Source organism: Rhea americana, unplaced genomic scaffold (genome assembly GCF_003343005.1).
Source record: "Rhea americana isolate MKP2758 unplaced genomic scaffold, rheAme1 scaffold_30, whole genome shotgun sequence".
Taxonomy (NCBI): domain Eukaryota; kingdom Metazoa; phylum Chordata; class Aves; order Rheiformes; family Rheidae; genus Rhea; species Rhea americana.
In genome coordinates, this window is record NW_028186424.1 from 5034150 (window position 1) to 5056774 (window position 22625).

The following is a 22625-nucleotide window of genomic DNA, read 5'->3' on the forward strand; positions in this document are numbered from 1 at the left end:
ACAGAACACATCTATAAGCTCACTGACAGCGCATCCAATTAATGCCCATTCTGTCTGTTTCAAGAGGCTTCTGTGAGCCTGTAAACTAACAACTTTCTTGGGAAAGTAAGTCTCTCCTCTTCTTCCAACACATACGCAATACACAAAGTTGACATAAACAGAGAAAACTGACTAATARCAAACTCAGTTTAACAAAATAACTTTATTTTCAAATCATGTCCCYGAATAAGAGCAATTAATACTAAATACAATGCAACAGTTATGACTTCTTTGCCAATTGTCCTTTATGTTATTAGGAATGGATAGCAATAGTCTGAAGAACTAGGAAAGACWCCTCTGACAAAGTATTCTAGGAATTCAATAGTGGGTACCTCAAATTAAATGTAAAAGACAAGACCTTGAACTCAAATAAATTAAACTACCAAGTTGTTATTACTGTTTAGCGCCTTTATCTGGATACCAATTAAAACTAATGGATTAACAGCAAACATCTGTTTTTTAACAAGATTAGCAGTTTACTATAATCAATGAGCATGGAACATATACTATTCATAATCATGTGGACCCTACAGTGATCAAGTGTGAGCAAGGCTCACTAAAATTGCTAAATKTTAAGCCCATTAACTACTGTCAGGATAAATTGTCAGCTGAACAAATCACTTCACCATCCAGAAGACTTGAGGAAGCTGCAACTATCTTACTCAGAATGTAATATAGTTAAATATAATTGTAATAGTATAAAATCAAAGCACAACTATCTGATGCTTAAGAACAATGCACATTTCAGATATCAAAAACTGTGTGTATCTCCTATCCCCCATTCAAATAAAATAAACCCACTAAGCACTAGTTGTGGACACAATAACACGCAAATATCTTTCTGAACGCCTTCGTTTTAACAAATACCTCATCAATGAAGCTGCAGCTATATGTCGTACTCTTGGATCTTCATCTCCAAGCAGGTAGATTACAACGTTATTGAGCACTCTCTCCTGAAGTTTTAGGAGCTAGGAAATAAATTAGCACCAGAAAGTTCACTGAATGTTTTCATCATTCAGACCACACTGTTAAAAAATTCTTAACAAGTAAAATTTCTTCCATTAKCCTAGTTGGTAAGGTGACACTTACTTCCACATTGATGAACAGACCATTTTGATACTTTATAAATCTTTTTACATTTCTAGGAAACACACACACAAACCACTATAATATTTATATCTTAGTAGTAAAGTATCTTTCCAATTAAATATCAGATCTTAGAGTATTAGTCTACTTACGTAAACCATACTTGTAACATACCAGTGTTTACAGAATTTAAACATCAAGTGCTGAGATGGCATTCCTATCTTAACCCAGAACCACAGAAGATTGACTAAATACTAATTTACTTACACCAGTATAATGATGACCACCTCTGTGCAGGCTGTCTGCTTTTCCTTCCAAGAAACTGACTAGCCTATGATAAAAAAAAAAGAATTTAAGTAACCAGCACCATAAATGTAGGGAGTAAACATAACTTTAGCTACCTTTGGAAGGCAAGCTACATGCTAAACTATGATCTGGCTAGCCTAACAGAACAGTTTTATTTCTTTAATTAAAAAATATGATTTATACATTAGGATTGTATTTTTCTCATGCAGGTTAAATCAGATTCGTTTGAAAAGAAGGTAATACATCCCAAATTGCACTATTCAGAAAGAGTCTAATTTTGTATGAAWAATGATAGAGTTTCACAGAAAGATTTTTTGTCTTTCAGCTTGGAAAAACCCATAGAGAATGCGAGAAYTCAGGAAAAAGCAAGTGAAATTATTTCAGTACAACCGAAAAACTTAGAGGAGAGTTATCAAAAATGGAAAACAACCTTTGTTTGATCAAGGATTTCTTTATTACATGAAATCCAAATTAGGTTCTAGATTATACAATCTGATTATAGATTTTTAGAAGCTAAGATAAAACAAACTAAGCACAGTGCTACTAGGATTGGACTTGATAATGAAGTTAGTATTAGCTTCCTACAATCCATATTAGGAATTCAAACATTCTTAATATGATTGATTGGTCCACMTTACTTTTATGAAACCCATTACTTTTTCAGTAAGAAACCTCCCCGTTACGCTCCCACCCTCCTATACACAGTTGCTTGGCACTGTAGCTACAATGCCCATAGAAAAATACATACACTTACCGAAAATCTACCTCTGCAAGTGTTTCCAGGAGTTCTGTTCTTACTAGCCAATATGAGCTATTCCTCAACGTAAGGAGGTCAATAATTAACTGTAAACCTAGTTCACTGTAACTGCTACTACATAAGCTCATGATGCAATGCTAAAAAGAAAAAACAAAAATGTTCAGCTATACTATAGAACCAAAGAACGTAAACTACCACAAAAGTTACTTTATTCATACCTCTATTYTAATGGTTGTTCAACAAATTTTAGACTGGGGGGGTCTTTGCAACCAAGTTATGGAACTCTATTCCCATGTCTTATTTTAGCATGTGAAAACATTTTCTTTCTTGAGGATTAATACCCACAATGCATTTCTGCCAAAATGGGGAAAGTCTTKTAACTACTGAATATTTAAAAGGAAAGTAGACATGGCTAACGGTAACTCCAGGTTACCTCAACCATATTAGGTATAAAGATTAAAAAAGAATTTTAAAAATAAAGTCAAAATTCACTGGCATTTGTTGCCTGAACTGAACAACATCTAGTGAGTCTTCCAAAARGGTGATTTGTCAGTGAAACTGCTAGACACAAACAGTAAGATCACAGAACGAAATATTAAAAAACAGTATCAGTAAATGGGGGTGGGGTGGGGGGAGGGAGGGGATATTCCACATTTCTGCACCATTGTATTTTGCTAATTGCGTGTCCTTTACTCAGCTGTATCACTTGAAATTATACTTTCCTTACACTGAATTACATGTACTAAAAGCTACACCTTGCTTCACTGATCTATAAGCAGCAACAGAATCAGCAGCACTATGCTTTTCCCTGCTGTCTTAGCTTACCTAGGCCACTGATCTGTCCTCCTCTCTCTTTTTTCTTCTATTTTTTTTTTTCTGGAAAATTTCCCAAGTAAAGACCTTGCCCGTTCACCTCTGTTTCTTCATACGACACCTTCTATGGTGTTCTACATTCTGCTCGGAAATTAAACTATTATCTCTACTTTGAGAGCTGCCAGATGCAACCTTCACCCAAATTAAAATACTTACTTCTTTTATTATTTCAAGAAATAATCACTATCACTTGTCATTTCTCATTTTTTTAATTAGTCGCTAAATGTAGACTATGTCCAGAGATTATACATTCACRCTTCCGTATTCAGACTAGATCTCCCATATATCCAAAGCACTCATCCTACTTTTGGGTTTATGTACCATTACAGCTCATTCCTGTACATTTATGATGATATGAAATCTAATCTTTAGAATACTGCTTAGCAATCCGACCAATAATYGTTTTCTAATTGTTCCTTCATTTCTCTGCCTGGATTCATGCTTTCTACAACACTGTTCTGGGGCAATCAGTCATTTTTTGCTCCACGTTTATACATTTAACAGTATTGTAGCCAATGACTAAGGCCCCTATGATCTATAGTGCTGCAAGACAATCACTGCTTTTCCTTACCCTCACAGCTGTACAAGCCAGTTTGCATGTAACAGAGGATTCATCTTTCAATGTCTTCTGTAATAGAGGTATGCAGTCTACCAAGGAAAAGAGATTTCCTAACAAAAAAGGAATTCAGAACATGAAACAAAACAAAATTTTTGGCTAAGTTAAAAAAAGACAGACAAAAATCTTATTTTYATTTTATTTTTACCTGTTAAGCTTCTGACAGTTGTTAGCCATTTTTCCACATCAAAGCGGGACTTAATTAGAATAGAGTTGACAATTGTTCCACAGAGAATGGCAGTAGCTCCTCTAATCTGGGGATCTCCATGGTCAATGTAGTTCAGAATATCTGATACATATTGCTCCTCTTAAAAAAAAAAAAAAAAGTTACAACTACTTTATTTTAAAAATACTAAGATTAAATTTAACTGCTAATCTCCGAATACAGCAGTCACACAGTTAACTTACAGGTTGAGACATGGAAACAATTCAGATCAGCATGTCCATTATTTCAGTCAGGATGACCTTTTAGGGAAGAATCTCACCTGTTTCGACTAAAAACTGCTGAGAATTTGCATAGCTTTTTTTTTTTTTTTTTTTTAAAAAAAAAACCACTTAAATGCAAAATGCTCTGGGGGCATTAGAATAATCTAAGGGGTTTTGGGCAACCCTCTAGTTCAGCCACTATCAGTATCAAACCAAATACTTCAAAATCCTGTAGCTCACACTGTTATTCATAGAAGTGAACCTAGCAGCCTATAAAGCAATTATAAAATGGTCTTAAATAAATCAGAAGAAACCATTTTTAACAGAAACAAACCACTTTTGTATAGCAGTTGTGCTAAAACAACTTCAAGTTGTTTGAAGCTGTACAAGTCTGTCCACAGAGCTTGAGAGTCTGATTACAAAAAAACAAACAAACAAACAAAAAAACCCAAAACCCTACACTCGAACAAGTGCACTACTTTCTATAGCCTAGTTGCCMGTGGCTCTGTAATGGACAGTGCTAATGTATTCGAAACTAGTCCCATATTACACATCTGCAAGTATTAAATTGGATTTAAAGAGTTTTTGGTAGAGATGATGCCTCACTTACTTGAAAATCCAAACACATTATAATAAATAAGATAAAATAATAATAAGATGATGTAAACAACAACATACCATACTCTTCTCCCATGGCTTCGAGTGGTGTCTTATACAGTTTGCTGAAGAAAGCCTCGGGGTGAAGGGCAACAGCTGCTCCAACACAACTTACTGCTAGGGCTTTTACACTGACTCTCACATCCCTATCAGGAACTAAAGCTGGGGAGAGGAAGAAAAAAAAAAGCTTAAGTTAATTAGTAACTCTAGATGGTATAAATAGTTTAGCCTGGACAAAAAAAAATTTGTTTTGATTTTGAAGGCAAACCAAGTAGGCCTTGTTATCAAAAGCATTAATTATATACCACATTCTAAAAATAAATAAATAAATCTATCTGCTTCAAGTTACAAGTTCTGCATTAGAAGAACACATTAAGACTTCAGGAAAGGGAAAAAAAAAAAGAAAACCAAATCTTAAATGCTCACTTCAATCATAAACAATGACACACACACAAACACCCTTGTGATACAGACTCAAGTGAAAAAAAGGTAGAACTAACTAGATAGAAACTATTAACATTTTGCATCTGTCAGAATCAGTTCCCTGAGGGTACCACAGGTATAAGTGTTTTCAGTGATTAGATCAGACAACATAAGTAAGGTTGGAAAAAACACCTGGCTTTCTAATAAAAACACTACTTYAGCAACAGAGCAAGCAAGCAACTTGAGCCTTGTAGAACATATGTATATATACATGCAAGTCAGCTAAGAAAAGGTYGTTTGCAAAATGCTTTTATAGTTGRAGAGAAAGTCTATATTGCTACATCAACATCCTCCAGCACATAATTTTTTCTTGAAGATACACCTTTCTAGATTCATACCACCAAAGCTTTAAGAAATAAGAAAACAGTTGAAGGAAGTACAGTTGCATGAAACARTATTTGCTACATAGGTGCCTAACTTCGATGGAAGCCAACGTAAGTCAYGCATTCTGCTGAGACAGCCTTTCTGAGAAGCCACTGAAATACAGCTTTATAAACAGAAATAACACTACCGGTAAAAGGTCTGCATTAAATAAGTAAGGATAAAAACATACTCACCCTTTCTAAAAGGAATTACAGATACTAGAGAAAGGGACAGGGACATTTTCCTTCTAAGAAACTATTTTTAAATGAAGGCTTTCAGTAGCTCATGTGCTACACATCATGCTCAGTTTGGATCAAAATCATACTGGGATAACCATCACCTATTTTTAAAAGTTTTTTTCATTATCACACATGGAAAATCCAGTCAAAAAGAATGGCCACACTAACTTACACAGATGCTATAAAATGTTAGAAAAAAATAGCTGAACTCCAAATTCAGCTATGTCTTTGAAAACTTTACATCAATTCTCTTCTTTACTACAGCTAAACCATTTAACCTTCAGAGTTACATTTCCCAAATACTGTTTTGCTTATTTGTATTTCCTCTACCTGAAGTATATTCAAAAAAAAACAACACTGAATTAAAACATCAGTTGAGTAGTAAAACTAAAAAATACACTTTTTAATCTTGTTTTAATTATCACAAGTTTGGCATTCTAAATATAACTAATTGATAAAGAATATTAAAACAAGTATCTGAGAGGACTACATTCTTCTAAACTTTTTAGGAATTTCTGTAGAATGGACTGCATCTCAGAAAAGTATTTCTTTAGCTTTTACTATGGTATTGGTATTTTTATAACAGACAAGTTGAGTGTTCTGAAGTAACTGATTAAAAGCAAATATTGGTATTGGGCTGTCTTGCCAGTTTCACACAATCTATAAATGGCCTCACAAAAAAATTAAAGGTGTAGCAATTCTAAAAACTCATCTCTAGGGAGTTCTTTTTTTTTGACATGGTAAATGTAACCAGGTATTTGACAAGAAAATTACAGTAGCACTTTTTTTTTTTTTTTTTTAGAAGCCAAATGGTTCAAAATTGGATTCCTTACAAAATGACATAAGTGTCTAGGCATTTTTACGTTTCTCTGTACTCTGTTGTAATCATTTAAACCAGTGGTTGTCATAAAAGCAGCAATCAAAATTCCTCAGTAAAATGAGTTTAAAAACTTGGCAGAATAAATTGATCACATTTACAACATTATACACTGGACAAACAATTAACCAATGAGCCTTGAACAAAAACTTACCTCCCTTCTCCCCAGTAAGTAAGAAAGAGGMTGACAAAAGTCTAACACAGTGCACTAAAGGCGCAGAGTTTCCATCGGTATAGTGACCTATGTCTCCCTTTACTCTGGAAGGCTATTGAAAGCAAATCACAGGTGTTACACAGATACAAATTATTCCTCAATTTAAACAAAAATTAAGCACAACTAAATTTTGAAGTACTGCRCAAAGCAAAAACTATAAAGTTTATATTATAAAATATGTTAAATACATATTGCAAAAGGCAGTCTTTGATGGTTTTGGAAAGTTCACCTCTAGTATCAGAATCACTTTAATTTTAATCACAGAAACTACAATAGTTACAGTAGATTTCTAAATTACCCAGACTTACTGCTTGTGTCTGAAGCAGTTTGAGAAACGRCTTTTTTGTCACTGAGTAATGACCTTTAGAAGCATTGTATGAGAGGCAATTAATTCTTAAGTTGTTTTCAAAGAAAGGCTTCTTTGGCAAAGGCAATCTTTTGCACTTTTTAGATCTCCACAGCAGGCCAACCTGATTTAACTTCTGTCTGCTGCAAATCCAACTCTCCATTTTCCCTTGCTCAGCATAAGAGAATCTCTGAGGAGTCTTTCCCTTATACAACTAGCAACCAGCAGAAAGATATTTCAGACAATAATCTGAAGTCTCAGTGCACCCTGCCAAGGCACAGACTGGGGGGGGGGGGGAGTTGTTTGCCTTCTCCTCAGCAGTTTTGCTGCCTTCAGTTTCACAGATTAACTGTGCATCCAGTTTTGCTTTTGTTGGTGGTGCATTCATGATATTAACACTTGTCTACCAATCTCATGTTAAAAAAAAAAATTTAGGCTGCAACTTAGACTTATTATTCAACCTTGGTTGTTTCATCCTATAATGAAGTATACTACATACATACATTTCCTATACCTATCACTAATTTACATGAATTCTCTCTCTCTTTTATTTTTTTAAAAAAGCTTAGTTGCTTTAAACTTTAAACCAGGCTATTGTGACCACATCTCACCTTATTTTCATGATCACTAGGATCTGCTGCTTCTTCTTTTGATGTAAATTTATCCACACTGCTATCAGAAGGCTGCCTACTATGGCTCATGGTTTTCAACAGGTGAGGCTGCTGAACAGCTTTAAAAAAAGATAATTCATGAAATACCATTTTAGAGGCAAATTAAAAGCAGTTTAATTAAGCTTCATTGTAAAAACACGAACAATGAATTAGCACTGATCTAAACAAGCGATTCATTAGAAGTGCTGAAATATGTTATTTTACATTTCCATCTGGATTTTTGCTTCCCATATCCATTAAGAGAGCTGTCAGTCCTCTAGAAGTTACACAGCGCCTSCAGCGCTGCCTTGAAGATACCAATTCTGTATTTTTTTTTAACCATTATTTATTTATTTATTTATCAACATACCAATTGAAGAATTTCTGAAAGACTCTGATGAATCATCTTGGAGAATATTTGCAGCCTCATCTTCCTCATCCTGCAGCTGCCCAATCTGCATGCCAGAATATTGGCTTTCAGTACCCTCCAAAACCTACACAGTGCAAAGACAGGACTTAAAATAATTTAGTTTAACACACAGTACTGAATCTCAAACATGCAGTAATCTTTACTCTGCAGTAATTCTAGCAATTTAGAAATAATTCCAAGCAAAGTAAGCATGATACATATCAGCATACAGCTGTATGCAGGTCCCGAAGTAGTTTTCCTCCTTCTCAAGCGTTTAAGCTGTTAGGGCCCATGGTTACGTCTGAGTCTCCCACTTGAATCACGAACCTGGATGCTAAGACTGAGAAGGTCAAATACATGGTGCATCGCCTTCTCTTCAACTACCACTGCTTCCTTATTCTAAAAACATAGTTGCCTCTCATTTCAGAAGTTTCTAAACACTATCACTATCTTAATAGTTGCAAACCATAATCAACAGCTTCATTGTCACAACTTGAATGTGTCCCAAGAAGTCTTGTGTCAAACACTACATGTTCAGAACGAGTACCGTTACAGGAAAGTCAAATGGAGAGCACAGTATACAATAAAAAAGTAAAAAAGTAGGTTGAACATATTTTAATTCCTTCATTCTAAAATCAGAGTCCACTAAAATGGATACTTCTGAAAGAGTTTGACACTTAGTACCAATGTATTTTTAATGAAATACATAAAAATAACCATAAAAGTGATAACCATACTAAAACATGAAACATTTCACTGTAAGATTACTGGAAGATAAAAGATACTGCTACAGTTATTCCCTGACTGTAGAAGCATCTGGAAATTGTTAGTCAAAAAAGCCCATGTGTGGGCAAAAGGGATGACCCTTAGTTGTCAGTAGAACTTTATTTGTAACTACTGCTTATAAATTGTATACAAACTGTCTGACATGCCTAACAGTCAGACAAGAATTTAAGAAATGCAACTTGCCAATAAGTACCTACTCCTTTTAGCCCCTGCACTGCTTACATTATAGTCAGAGCACCTACTGTCACTCCTTTGGTTCTCAAATCCTYACACTTACAAGAGTTTATGCTTGTCATAATTGTAAATTAACCATTTTTAGTAACTGACATTTAACTCTTCCAAAGTTACCATTAGCAAACTTAAGTCAGAAGATGGACAATATTTGAAAACAGAATTGAAAAATACATTCTAAATGTTTGCTCTTTTGAATTTTCTGGTCTCTCTCCAGTTATATTTTCAATGTTTTTATTACAACCTCACAGCRTATTTGCCCAGAAGAGATGAATTTCTTAAAATAGCTATAGCATATAGTTATTTCAGGCACTTATTAGATACATAACTGCTACATTAGCAAATCAAGCAACATTTGGCCATTAYAGGAGAAATTCATAAGCTGGAACAAAAAGAATAAAAATGAGTTCTGTTGTCAAGTGAGAATGCATAGGCAGAAGAAAATGTGAAATACTAGGTTTCAAAATACTCTACCATTCCAAATAGAACATTCACCCTTTAACACTTCCATTAGCCCCTCTATACCTAAAAAAATAAAGTAATRTATCTATTAAGAAACTAAAGGATGTGCTAGTAAGAGGAGACAAATACGTACAGCCTTTGATACTGACATTCTTCCAGTGAGTGATAAACTTTTGGCATTTGCCTTCACTGACCAGACCAATTATAGTAGTCTTGTTTTTAATGACTGCTGAAGTGAAAGTGTTAAAAGGAGGTCAGGCTCTCCAATAAAGGTGTGAGCTGCTGACCTTTCCCTTGTTACTAGCTGAGAATAGAAAAGTAAAAGCCGAGCAAGTAGATGAATCCAAGTCTGAACCCTTCATGGAAGGGCTCCAAGGTATGTTGGGCCCCTCAGTAGAAGAGGGCCCCCCCCCCCCCTCCGCCCATTGCACACTTACAATTTCAGAACTGTCCGAAGGGGTTACAGCAGAGTCTGGACCTTCTGTAGTAGTCTGAGAGCTATCGCTAATTGGTGAGGAAGCCTGTGTACCATCATTCAAGTCCATAGTGGGATCTGATGGGACAGCACTGATTTGGCTGGAGCTTCGGCTAAGCACATCATCATCTTCTCCCTCAGTAGCTGTACTGGTCAAATCACAGCTTGTCAGGTCTACTGAGTCTGATTGCAATGTATGTTGTGAACGTGGCTGCTCAGTAATGATATCATGTCCGGTAGGATCAGCAGCTGAACTCACTACTGACCCAGTTGTTGATACACCAGATGAAGAAGCTAGTTCACTGCTTATCTCACCCTTCATAGAAGCTGCAACACAAAGACACTGATGAGCCAAAAAGTGTTTGAACTTATGTTTAAAGGTATCCATATCAAGAGTTAAAAACTCTATTCATATTAAGTTACTCTATGCAAAGTTTGTAACTAAGTAGTTAAAMTACAGGTAGGGAAATAATTATCTGTACCTCTTTTAGCAAGTCTCCTCGCTTTTATGCTGTTCTATCTATACCTAGCAGCTACATGTAACAGCTTTCCAGACAAAGCTTTTTATTTATTTATTTATTTTTGCGATCAGGCTCCAGTTAATGAGGTAAGTTTAAGCTTTATACACATGGGCCACCGTGGTTTGGAGTAGCTTGGCACTCAAAAAGCTTGGTAACAAAATCTAAAGTCACCATGAAACGTCACTTTTATATTTTACATAGGAGTAGAGTGAATTTACAATGAAGCAATGCACATTCATTTCATTGCTGAAAGGAAAAACACCTACCTGTAAAGGATGCAGAGCTGACATCTGATCGAGATTCAGAATCATCTTCCAAACCTTCCTCTTCACCAAGAAGTATTTTACCTGAAAAATGGCAGAGTAAATACATTTAGTTTTCCAATATTATAGTCAACTTGAAATGCTGAACATTTGAAGTCAGTTAGATGTGAAAACTATTTTTAAAAAGTTTATCTGATTTATTTTTCAAAGCTATGACAGGCAACAGAGGGAAGAGAGAAAGGAACGAAGAAAGTGAGCATCCAGCCTCTCACTATCTGGTAAGGATAGAAAAGGACAGCAATAACAAGCAGACACATAGTTAACTAACTTCATCATAACAGTTTGGGAGACAACTTATGACCTTATTTATTCCAGTTAATTTTATGGACTATATTTAAGCCACTGCTAATTTCTTCCAGCATGTCCTATTGCTGAGGGCTAGATGGCTGGCACCTGGATGTCTGCCCAAAGGGCTCAAAGGGACATTAAGCACGATATATAATTGAATAACCTCTCCCTCTTTAAGGCTACAAAAGCTGCTGATTAAAGGCTACTGGCACTTTGGGGCCTGTAACTCCAATAAAAACAGAATGGAAAATGCTTACGGGAAGAGTAGAAGCACAAGACGAGTGGGAAAAGATGAACTGTGGACAACAATCATTAAGATTCAGGGGCCACTAAGCCAAAAATACCTTTACAGAGACTTTAACCATAGGAAAAAAAAAGAGAACCACTGATAAGCCAACACAACAATCTCAGAACTCACTCAGTTTAATATCTGTTTAAAACAGAAGCAATGGAGAGAGGAATATATCTGCAAACATATACTCCTTGGGAGTAAAACAAGGATGCAACTGCACTGAAAAGGCTGTAATTGGGAGAGGATACAGATCAAGCACAGAGGGAGCAACTGAGCCCATCTTTCTGGAYCTCACAAGTCACTTGCTGAGACATACACATTTACGACTACTCACTAGAGATGAGACTGTTTTACAATTTAAAATAAGCTTCACTGGTGGTCCAAGATCTACCATGCAAAATATCAATGTTTTGACAACTCTAGATGAATTCTTTCCTATCTCATTTCTGTGTTTCTAGAGTTACAAGTGCAGGAAAGCATTAACAGATTTTTGTATTCACTTTATCACAATTGCTTTCACATGTAGAAAAAATACTGTAGATTTGTCTTCCTCTAGAAAAAGATGTATTTTATGCTATTCAAACCTGTAGTTAAGGCAGAAAAGTAACCATGACATTTTGATGTACATTCTATGTACAATAAAATATTATAGAAGTACACATTCCTACAAAACAACAAGTAAACTCCTGCTATGAGTTCCCAACCAAAAGCATAAAAGGTAGTATTTTTTTATGTTCTTTCCCCCATTTAGATATATTTCACTGAAATAAGCCAGAACAGTCTTCAGTTTTCCACGTAGCTGATCACCTTTAAAAGTAAGAAAGAAAAAAGGAAGGATACTGAAAAACACTTTATTAATATAGTATATTAGCCCTTAAATGCTTAGATAATTATATAAAACAAGCCACAAAATAGCTTTCTTTTATTTTGAAAAAAATTAACATTTAAGATGCAGACATAGGCCTTCATTCAGAAGATGAATTTTCAGCCTTTTTTGCAAAGAATTTTTTGAAGCTGGAATGTAAGTAAACCAACATAGGTGAGCTCCTCAAAACTAAAGTTCRTATGAAGCAGAGTGACCAAAAAAGGTATGGAATATTTGAGTTTAGAAGTCAGGATCACCCGCTTCAGTAGATCTGTTTCACTTTACACAAGTTTTACCTATTGCTAACGGCAGAAGCCTCCTGATAGTAAACTGACAGTAGACTGATTGTAAAACCATTTCAAGAAGGAACTGTGAATACACTTAATTCTGCCCTCCATTCTACGATGAAGAGAAGGAAATGAACAATTTGAAATTTAAGATTAAATCTGTACAAAGTACAGAATCCTGACTAGAGTTCTTCAAATTCAATTACATCAATTTTTTAGACAATACAATTTCACATCAAGAAGATGGAACCTGATAGTTCATGTATTTTACCACCCAGTGAAGAAAAAGATTACTGTTTTAATATATACTTTAATTTACAGTTATAATACTTCAATGTTTCATTGAAGACCACTGACACATTTTAAACATCRAAATGTTAATTTTAACACTACACTTTAAAATTGACAAGAGTTGTTATTCTGTACTGTTACATTCTGTCCCACCTTTGGATATTGCACCAATGCCCTTCTCTTTTCAGAATACCCTTTCTTTCACTCTATCATTTCTAAGTTAGTGCTTAGTGTTGCAGTGGTAGCTTCTGTGTCTTTCAAAACTACCACTTTTTCACATTTAAGTACCTTTTTATAGCAAAAAGGCAAAAGATTTCTTGTACGCACAGAAGAAAGACAGGAAGACRTATTTGGTTAAAAAGTGTAAGGCAGGTGCTATAATAGTCTTTAAAGTCTGTATAATACTACTTAGTCTTACACTATTTTTCTTTGAATAAATTTCTTTTAATAGTGTTGTATCTCTCCATCTATCATCTTTGTACTGACTGCACTATATTCGTGCATTCCACTGCAGTGGCAAGATTTCATCAACCTAAAACAGGTAAATGATCTGTTATACTGTCATATCTTGAGCGACTCCACTAGTGATTTTTCTTTTTTAAGTGAAGTCTAAATGTATAACTAGACATGATGTTCTTTCATGCACAAACTGGGAAAGGGATACTTCACAGTAAGTTATGTTTTTTAAATCTTACTCACATATCACCTACTGAAGAAAGAAATCAGAATACATACTTTAAGACACAAAATGAGTACTGTTAAGTCATCAAGGACAGGAAAGAAAAATAAACTAAAAAACATCATATCAAAACATGCAAACATACACGTGCATTAGTGAAAGAAGAGGAAAAAAAACAAGCCTAACAAAACCAGGAAGGTTAACTGCTTTGTGAGTTACATTCAAGGATAAATATAACCAAAAGGAAGAATGTCCTGTTCAGAGAGATTACTTTTAGATGTGCTGTTTTAAAATGAAAATTGGATCAATATCCATCAGCATAATTTTGCCAGTGAACTACAGAAAAAAACACGATACACCGAAACTATTCAAAGCAGTATCTTGGTTGCAAGAAAAGAAATCTGCAATAATTTCTGGTAAGATTTATATTGATTACGCTCAGCTGATAACAAGAAGGCATTTGTGAATGAAGACCAGAGTTCAGCAAGACAATGAAGTGTGTGGGCGAAATCAGAAAGGAATGCAATTAAAAAATTCGTTATTGAAAATAATCACCTTTATGCTTTCTCGCAAGAACAGGGCTGCATGAAGACCCCCCTCCAGCTGCAAATCACAGAAAGTAACACATCAGGACAAGGCTAGAGCTGCTGAAATCATGAAGGAATTCTAATAGCCACAAATGTGATTAAAAAAGAAAACTAAAAGCCAGGAAGAAACAGCAAACCTGTTCTTTTTGAAGTTCACATCTTTTTGTATAATAACTCTCAAGAGGCTGCTGTCAAGTGACTATTATTCCATGCAGCTCACGCCAAAATTTGTTTTTTTTTTAAAAAAAATTCTCTATATTTCACTGCTATGATTGCTCCTGGCTAATGAATTACCTTCTAATAGCAGCAATGTTAGAATGATCCGTTAGTTGATTACAGCAGTTCTTACAGCAATCCAACCAGAGATCCTTTTGAAATTATTAGCTAGCAGTTAAGAGACAATATTTTTAAGAGCATGCACTTCACAAACAGGAACACTGAAAGCTGATTTTAGGGGTTAAGAATAAACTTAACAGTAGTGTTTTAATTTCATGCTGGTTTTGATATTCAGCAAGGAGTTCTCAGCTAACATAAATTCCAATTAGATCAGCTTTCTATAAATCAACTGAGAGTTGCCGGATATCTGATAAGAACATTAATTTTGTGAAAAAGTCAGTCAAAGTTAACTTACTCTGTATAATGAAAAAAACACTAGTACAAAACACAAATTGCAATAAATACACTGGAGTTTGACATTACACAATATACACATATCCATTCAAAGCAAAGAAGAAAGTCTTTTACTATACCTGGAAAAAAAAAAAAGCTTTCATTCACGATTTTATACATTTGATTTTATTCTTTATACTTTTGACTAGCTTAAGAAACAGACGCTGTGAGGTATGCTCATCTCCCTTAAACTAAAATGATCAAAAATATAGCTTACCTATAAGTTCCACTATGCTCCCACTGCGGTTCCTGCTGGTAGATTCATCTTTGGATACACTGACCTGTGCAATGCCCCCAGAGGCGGTCAGGGCGTGCAGAAGTTCAGGTGGTGGCGTTCGAAAGAGCTGCTGTAATAATTCTAAAGCTCCAGTCACAACATTGTGGTCCTGATGTTGAGTGTAATGCAGWGTCAATTCATAAACCTAAAAAAACCCAATCAAGTGCTAGTTTAAGTGTCTCTGAAAACACAAGATATACAAGATACACTCATAYACCACATTAAATTTCAGCAGTGCATTACACGTGACTGACACGCTTTACCTGCATCATCCTTTCCCACAAGAAAAATGTCACTTAACTCCTTTTTGGATAGAATCTCTTTATTATTCTTTTTATTTTTGTAAAAGGAGAATAAGATCAAAGAACAGTAGTAAGGTTTACACAGTTCTTYAGCTCCTCTGGAAAAACCTAGTACCTACCGCTTTTCATCATATTTCCGATTATTAAAAATACTTATCAAGAATTCCAATCAATGGACAAAAGGTCAAACAACAGAATGAAGAGAAATTTAAGAAAAGAATTCAGCATATCCAGCACCAAACTAATGCTGTATCACACCATATGCAAGAATTCTCCCCCCCCCCCAACAGTACTCTTCAGATTAACATTACTGTTCATTTTTCACCTGTACAAGCTGTTCTGGCGATGGTGAAATCTCCGTCTCTTTTCTTGTTACACCAAAGCTGCCTTTCAGGCTGGTATCCTTTACTTGTTGTTGCAACAAAGGAATGAGGTATCTTAGTGTAAGCAATACACCAAGAATTAAAAGAGTAGGATGATCATCATCTACGGGAACCAACAAGCCTAGTGGTACAGRGAAAAAAAGTCAAACCACTTATTGGTAACAGCCAGTTTCAACACAAGTAGTATTTGAYGTAGTTCCCCTAACAGCTTCTTAAAAAAATAGCCATTAACTAGAGCATACTTTGAATGTAGACATACTTTCAAGTATTTTATCTAATATTCACAACAAAGATCTAAATGTGAGAGTGGTCAGAACACCCTGCCCTGTCTCCTCTGTTCCCTACTACTCTTTGCCCAATAAAAACACAAGAAATTTACCTTGCATAATCCCTGCTATTTCACCAAGGGATCTAGACTTCCTTGCTCCAGATTCTCCCCCTCCTCTCTCCACTTGGGAAGTTAATTGAGGCTACACACATACTTTCTCCTCCTCCTACCTGCCACTACTGTGAATGACACTGATACTCTTGTCTCCTCTCTGAAATATTGGAARCCTTGCCAATATACCTGCCTGCTAATCACAAGGAATAAAACCCAAAATACATTAAGAACAATTATAAGTTAAGTAACAAATCATAACATTCTAWCTGAAAAATTAGAATCAATTCATGAAGCTCCTGTTACTGCTACTGTCTGAATCCAGTACCACTGGATTTAAACTATTATCTCTGAAACAGAAAAGAGTGATGTATGCGCACAGAGAAAGGAGGAGTGAGCAGAAGTACACCATTTTCAAGTCACACAGAACATGGAAAAATCACTACATGAAAGCTGTATTTTTTTACTCATTCTGAAAAGAAATACGCTTTATGCATCTACCTCTGTCCTCCTTACATCTCATTTTCTAATATAGTCTATATATGAAAGAATCTCTTATCAGTGCCACAACTGAGGCAAAAGTTCCCACTGAAATTAGTGCAAGTCTCTCATCATCAGTTCTACAAATCCCCAAAGACTGTGCAAACTTCCCAGCTAGAAGAATATGAAAACAATTACCTCACTCAGAGTCATGTGCTTTTAAATCAAGATAYTCCATTTTTGATGTCAGAGCTAGGTTTTCAACAAGATTTCTATGGGGCACTTTCTAAAGAAGGTTACAGAGTATATGCTAATGACAGACATTGAGAACGGAACTCATATCCTCCACCTCAATAACGCAGTCTTCAAGACTCCTGACTAACTTCTTCCTGAGTCCCTACAGTTCCTTATCTTCCAACATACTACTTGCTTCCTTAGCTTTGGCTGTTTCTTTAAAACRCTATGAATCAGTATTTCAGCACAGAGATACAAATACCTTTAGTATCTTATATTCATCTAACTTAGCAAATAAGAGAGAAAGCATTAGAAGTATTTAACCTGTTGTCAGTACTTTTGCCTTGTCTGAAAATCTCTCACATATGAAAAGTCTTAGCTGAACGATGATTTTACTGCTTCCGTCTTGAGTAAATTTAAACATTTCCCCTGAATCTTACCTAAAAGTACATTCAATAACCAGGCATAAAAATACTGCATTCTTCGTGAATGTTGGCAGATGCTTACTGCTGATCCTGCCGCCGTTCGACGGATAGTTGGGGAACTGGATTTAAGATTAGCTATGAAAGCCTTCAATAAAACCTGAAAACAAAGACATTTACTTTATAGAAGAAAAGCATCCATTCAAGATATTAAGTAACGTACACCAAGCAAGAGCAACTTTTGTCTTAATTCACACGTGCAGCTATAACACTGCTTTCTTTAACAACTGACTGATGGTACTGATAGCCTACTGTGCCTTGATACATAACAGGGAGTATTAATATGTTACAGAAAGATACCTTAATCTCATTGTCATTTGCAAAGTTGCCAAATGCAGCCATGATTTTTGGTATTGCTGCAGCCAGTGTCTCCTGTACAGATTCTTCAGGCCTCCTACTTATTCGTGTTAGACAGGGCAATAGGTTCACTAAGTAGGGCCTAYGCATGGTAACGGAAAAAAATTAGAGATCAGAACAATTGTATTTGTCCAAACCACATATGCTGTTATTAATTCATGTTCATATTCCATAGTATTACTACAAAATATAATATACACACAATAMTTACACATACATGTGGAAAAACAAGAAAATTTCTTCAAACTGTGTTTAGAATATTAAGACAGAAGAAATTAAATGCTTGTAATTTTCTAAATGTGTTTTTCTTTGTCTTCACACGCTCTTTTTGCCCGTCCCCCCAAAGTAAAGTACAGCACAACTAAACTTCTGCTACAGAAAACTAATCCAATAAAACTACTTCAGAGAAGACAGTAAGATACGAGTAAGACTTTTGGGAAGGTTATGCAAAGCTTAACAATAATATTTYGTTAACACCTAGATTTTGATAAACGTATCCAGGGCCATTCATCACCGCAGTGAGTTTACCTGCACTTTTGCGGCCGAACTAGATGGGCAAGCTCAGCAAATCTCCACAGTGCAGCACGTAGACTTCGGGAAGCACCATTCTAGACAAATTATATAACTGTTAAATTTCAGAAAGCAAATATTTTTTACTCTAAAAATAATCTATAACTGTTTAAAGTGTGTGTGTATGTGTATATATTTAAACAGATAAAAGTGTAAAGTGTCTGTAAGCCACACTGCCTTCATTTTTCTATGAAGCCTCCCCACTCTGCTGAAATCAGCTTAAAATACTACAGAGAAAGTGGTATCCAGTTAAAAAAAGACTGATGATACAAGAGCATAAGAAAAGTTACAGGAACATTTGCACAGCTGTAAACACAGCATAAACTAATAGCAATGCAGATATGTAAATAATCTTCAGTTCCTAAGAGCACCAAAAGATTCCATGCAGTTATCTATATCACTTTATAATGGCTTGCATTCTGAAGTTTAATAGCAATTTGTCTCTACTGACAACTTACCATAATTTCCAGTTTTCTACATTTTCAACAATAGTAAGCAGCTGTAATATATCCTCCAATATTAGGTCTAAACAAATTCTGGCTCAAATCAAAAACACGATTGTTCTAACCTCCCTCTCTGTGAAAACTACATATCAAATTTAGTTTGAACCTAACCAAAATACTACTCAAATCAAGTACCTCYGAGGACAGGACGGAGGTGTTAAACTGTATTTTTTCAGTTCTTTTTAGCTTGTATATAAAAGGTTCGTGGCCTTATAAGGACAGTAAGTAATAAAAAAAATTGCATCCAAAATACAAAGTGTGCATTTTTCAAGTTTAGAGTCATACAAAAGATTCTGACATGGCTCCCAAAGTGATTTAAAAGTCAAATGCCATTACATCTGGGTCTTCTGTGTGTTTGTTATACCCAATACCTCTCTCTCTTTCACCTATCCTATGAGTCTAACAGAAGCTATTCAAGAAGCACATGGCACCTGAACAACCAAGCACACCCCTGCATCTGTTCACAACGGGTAAAATGGACAAGGCAATAGGGATTGCTGTCACAGACAGACTGCTGTCAGAGACAGTGTGAGTGAGCAGTAAGAGCTATATAACTCCATTCTCCAAGATTTCTTCCTGGGGGAGGGGTGAGGGGGGGGAGGAGTGCTATTCACAGCAAATGCCCATACATTTTCAGCCAGATAAGCTTTCAGGGGTGCTAAAATCTAACAAGAGGGTCAACAGTGAGGAATTGAGTAGAATAATATGTTCAACAGTCACAGATCTTTCCAAAGTGAAGATTTGACCTCTACATTAAAAACRCACACTATTTATTTATACTAATGCTATATTTGAATATACTAAAAAACTTCTTAATTGACATATTCAAAAGTATGTGAAAAAAAACTAAACTCACCTTTTTAATCTCTTTATACAGTTCTAATTGTAACCTAGGAAGATTTGAATCCATCAAAGCCTGCAATAAAATGCATTGAGAATATACTGCATCAGAACAGGGGCACTCTAAAGTAACAATGTTACACTTGCAGCAAAACAGCTTTAGAAAAGTATGGAACTATGTAACTGTCATAGTATGTGTCCTTATATATGACATAAGGAGGAAAGTGTTAAGATACAAGACAAGGTGAATATTAAGACGGGACGCCTTTTATCTTCTGCACAAAAACAAAAAAGCATACAATTTCAYAAACCCTAATAGATATTCTCAGGTAACAGCGATTACAGCATCCATTCAACCTGCCTAGGAACAGCCATATGAGATCGGACTAGAGCTACAGCCAGCTTAACATGCTTTCTGGCAAGGATCAGAGACTCAAACAAATCMTAATGATACTATGCACTAACAGTAAATTAGAGTTATTCCCTACTATATATCCCCAGCTTCTAGCGGGCCTATTGTTCAGGTATTTAAGAAACTGAGGCTGTATTTGCACCATTACCTTTATCATCTTCTGAAAAAGGCGTAGCCTGGTTAAGAATTAGGGTACATGAAATGAAAGTGAAATAAAATGAAGTAATAATTTTCTGTTCATTTCAACTGAATCATTCTCCCTCCATCTTTCATAAGGAGGAGAGAAAAAATGAAAATGGTCAYGCTATATATACGTAATCTCATCTTTTCCGACAAAGTATTTTCTATACCTACGACTAACCTTACTTTTCAAATTTTTTCCCTACATAGCACATACTATTTAGAAAATACTTCCACCATCACTCCCCCAGGTGGAATAAGAACTTCATGCAAYGTGCAAGTTCATGCACTACGGATTTATACAGTAGCATTACATCATTTTGTATTTCATTCTTTACTCCTTGCCTAGAAGCTTCTWTTTTCTATCTGCTTTTTGAACATCAACCATTAAGTTCACATCTTGATAGGACTACCCATGACAACAAAATCTTATGCAGTATATGCTGATGTAGAGCCCCAAACCGCTTAAGCGCAGTCACTGAAGTAACTTGGGCTCCTCCAGAGGATGATTCCCCTATCCTAAAYCTGTGTGTTTAAGAACTTCATTTCCTCCACATCATTTTACCAGGCAGTTTAATAAAATGATACTACCTTGCCCAGAAAAAAAAAACAAAACAAAACAAACTTACCTTGCCTACAACCTTACACTATCATGCACACCACAACTATTAATTGTAGGTACACCTAGACTGTGCTAGATGGGGATTAATCCCACTTACCTTACTCAAACCTAATTTATATGGGAAGTTCACTGGTGCTGTAGGTAAGGATATCAAGCAACCCCAAAAAGCATCAACTACAACTTGTCTTCAAGGGTAATTCCTCTTTACGTCACACACAACCATGGCAACTCTTTTAACAAAAGTAAACCTATATTGTTTTTATCAGGCTAGAATCTAAAAATTCACCCCAGCCAGAAAAAACAAGACTAATTGTACTACCATTGGTGTTAACATTCTCCTCAACATTATTAGCACAGACACAGCACTACAAGTTCATAGGTCAGCTTCAGAAGCAATTTGACATAACACCTCACCTACAAACATCTGATGACACCCAACTTGATATCTTTATTAAAAAAACAAAAACAAAAAAACAATCAGCTATTTAAACTYTGAGCCAATTATGCTGTCTATGAAGTTCTGACAGGCAGGAATAACGATGCTTAAGGGTGACCTACAGAGGTTTATCTAAATTTATCTTTTTGCTTTGGTTTATAGCCTTATTCATACAAAAGTGTTGGTGCTTTAATTCTACTAGCCAGCATAATCACCAGATGGACACACRGTTACACAGCTAAAGTTTATTTCTATATTCTTATATCTAAAGAGAGAAATATAAAGCATCTTTCTAGCAACAGAATTAGTTCAATAATACTATTTCCCCTCTAAAATATCTGAGGTATTAAAAAAAAGAATACAGACTTATATGCAAGTTTAGGGGTCTGACCCTTCTGTTCCAAGTCACAAAAGTGTTACTTGTATGATCAGAAATAAAACTGTATATCTTTGTTTCAGCATTTAGACACCAGACAATGTTGTGATTAAAAATTAAGTTGCTTCCACACAGCATAAAACACAGAAACAAAATACAAATTAAAACCAGCTTAGATTACGGTCAATGACTAATATACGCATGGGGTTGGAATATCACAACCACAATTTCATAGCTGTGACTAAACAGTGGCTGAAAGAAAGGCTGCCATTTAGAATCCTCTTAATCTTTAAAACAAAACAAACTAACTTTGCTCAGATCTTGATAAAGTACAGTTCCTCAKCTTACATAGCAATGTGCCAGAAAGCAGCAATAATCATTAAACAGATTAGTGGACTAACTTTCTGATTTTAGGTAACTGAAGTTTTAGGTAACCTAATTGGTTAACTTCACATCAAGCCTACAGAAGAGTTTGGTGGAATGGAAGAAAACTGAAGTAAGTTACCATTCTTTAAGTCTGTTTCAAAGCATCCTGAAAAACAAATCAACAGTTATATAGTGGTGTACACATTTCATAGAATGCTAAACTCCTGTAAGGTGGAAAAATATTTAAATCAGAATGAATAAAAAAGTAGGGCAATAGAGCAAAACAAAAAAGCAAAAAATATTCCCACTTCCTCACTCCCTGTCATTAT

At 35.4% G+C, this 22625-nt stretch overlaps 1 protein-coding gene across 2 annotated transcripts in view; it reads right to left on the bottom strand.

The window, feature by feature from the left end:
* The window catches only part of HTT (huntingtin), a 92265-nt gene that overhangs the window by 58200 nt on the left and 11440 nt on the right, over window positions 1-22625 (bottom strand). The window contains exons 4-21 of one of the 2 annotated variants that reach the window (XM_085309629.1): window positions 19921-19980; window positions 18520-18599; window positions 17935-18073; window positions 17593-17734; window positions 16002-16180; window positions 15315-15519; window positions 14397-14444; window positions 11083-11163; window positions 10258-10622; window positions 8303-8426; window positions 7894-8012; window positions 6877-6988; window positions 4782-4922; window positions 3826-3984; window positions 3633-3730; window positions 2186-2325; window positions 1393-1456; window positions 907-1007 (exon numbers count right to left, since the gene is read on the bottom strand). In XM_085309629.1, the coding sequence (XP_085165755.1) occupies window positions 907-1007; window positions 1393-1456; window positions 2186-2325; window positions 3633-3730; window positions 3826-3984; window positions 4782-4922; window positions 6877-6988; window positions 7894-8012; window positions 8303-8426; window positions 10258-10622; window positions 11083-11163; window positions 14397-14444; window positions 15315-15519; window positions 16002-16180; window positions 17593-17734; window positions 17935-18073; window positions 18520-18599; window positions 19921-19980 (2357 nt within the window). The remainder of the gene's footprint in view (window positions 1-906; window positions 1008-1392; window positions 1457-2185; window positions 2326-3632; window positions 3731-3825; window positions 3985-4781; window positions 4923-6876; window positions 6989-7893; window positions 8013-8302; window positions 8427-10257; window positions 10623-11082; window positions 11164-14396; window positions 14445-15314; window positions 15520-16001; window positions 16181-17592; window positions 17735-17934; window positions 18074-18519; window positions 18600-19920; window positions 19981-22625) is intronic. The other variant, XM_085309630.1, reaches the window with a different exon arrangement.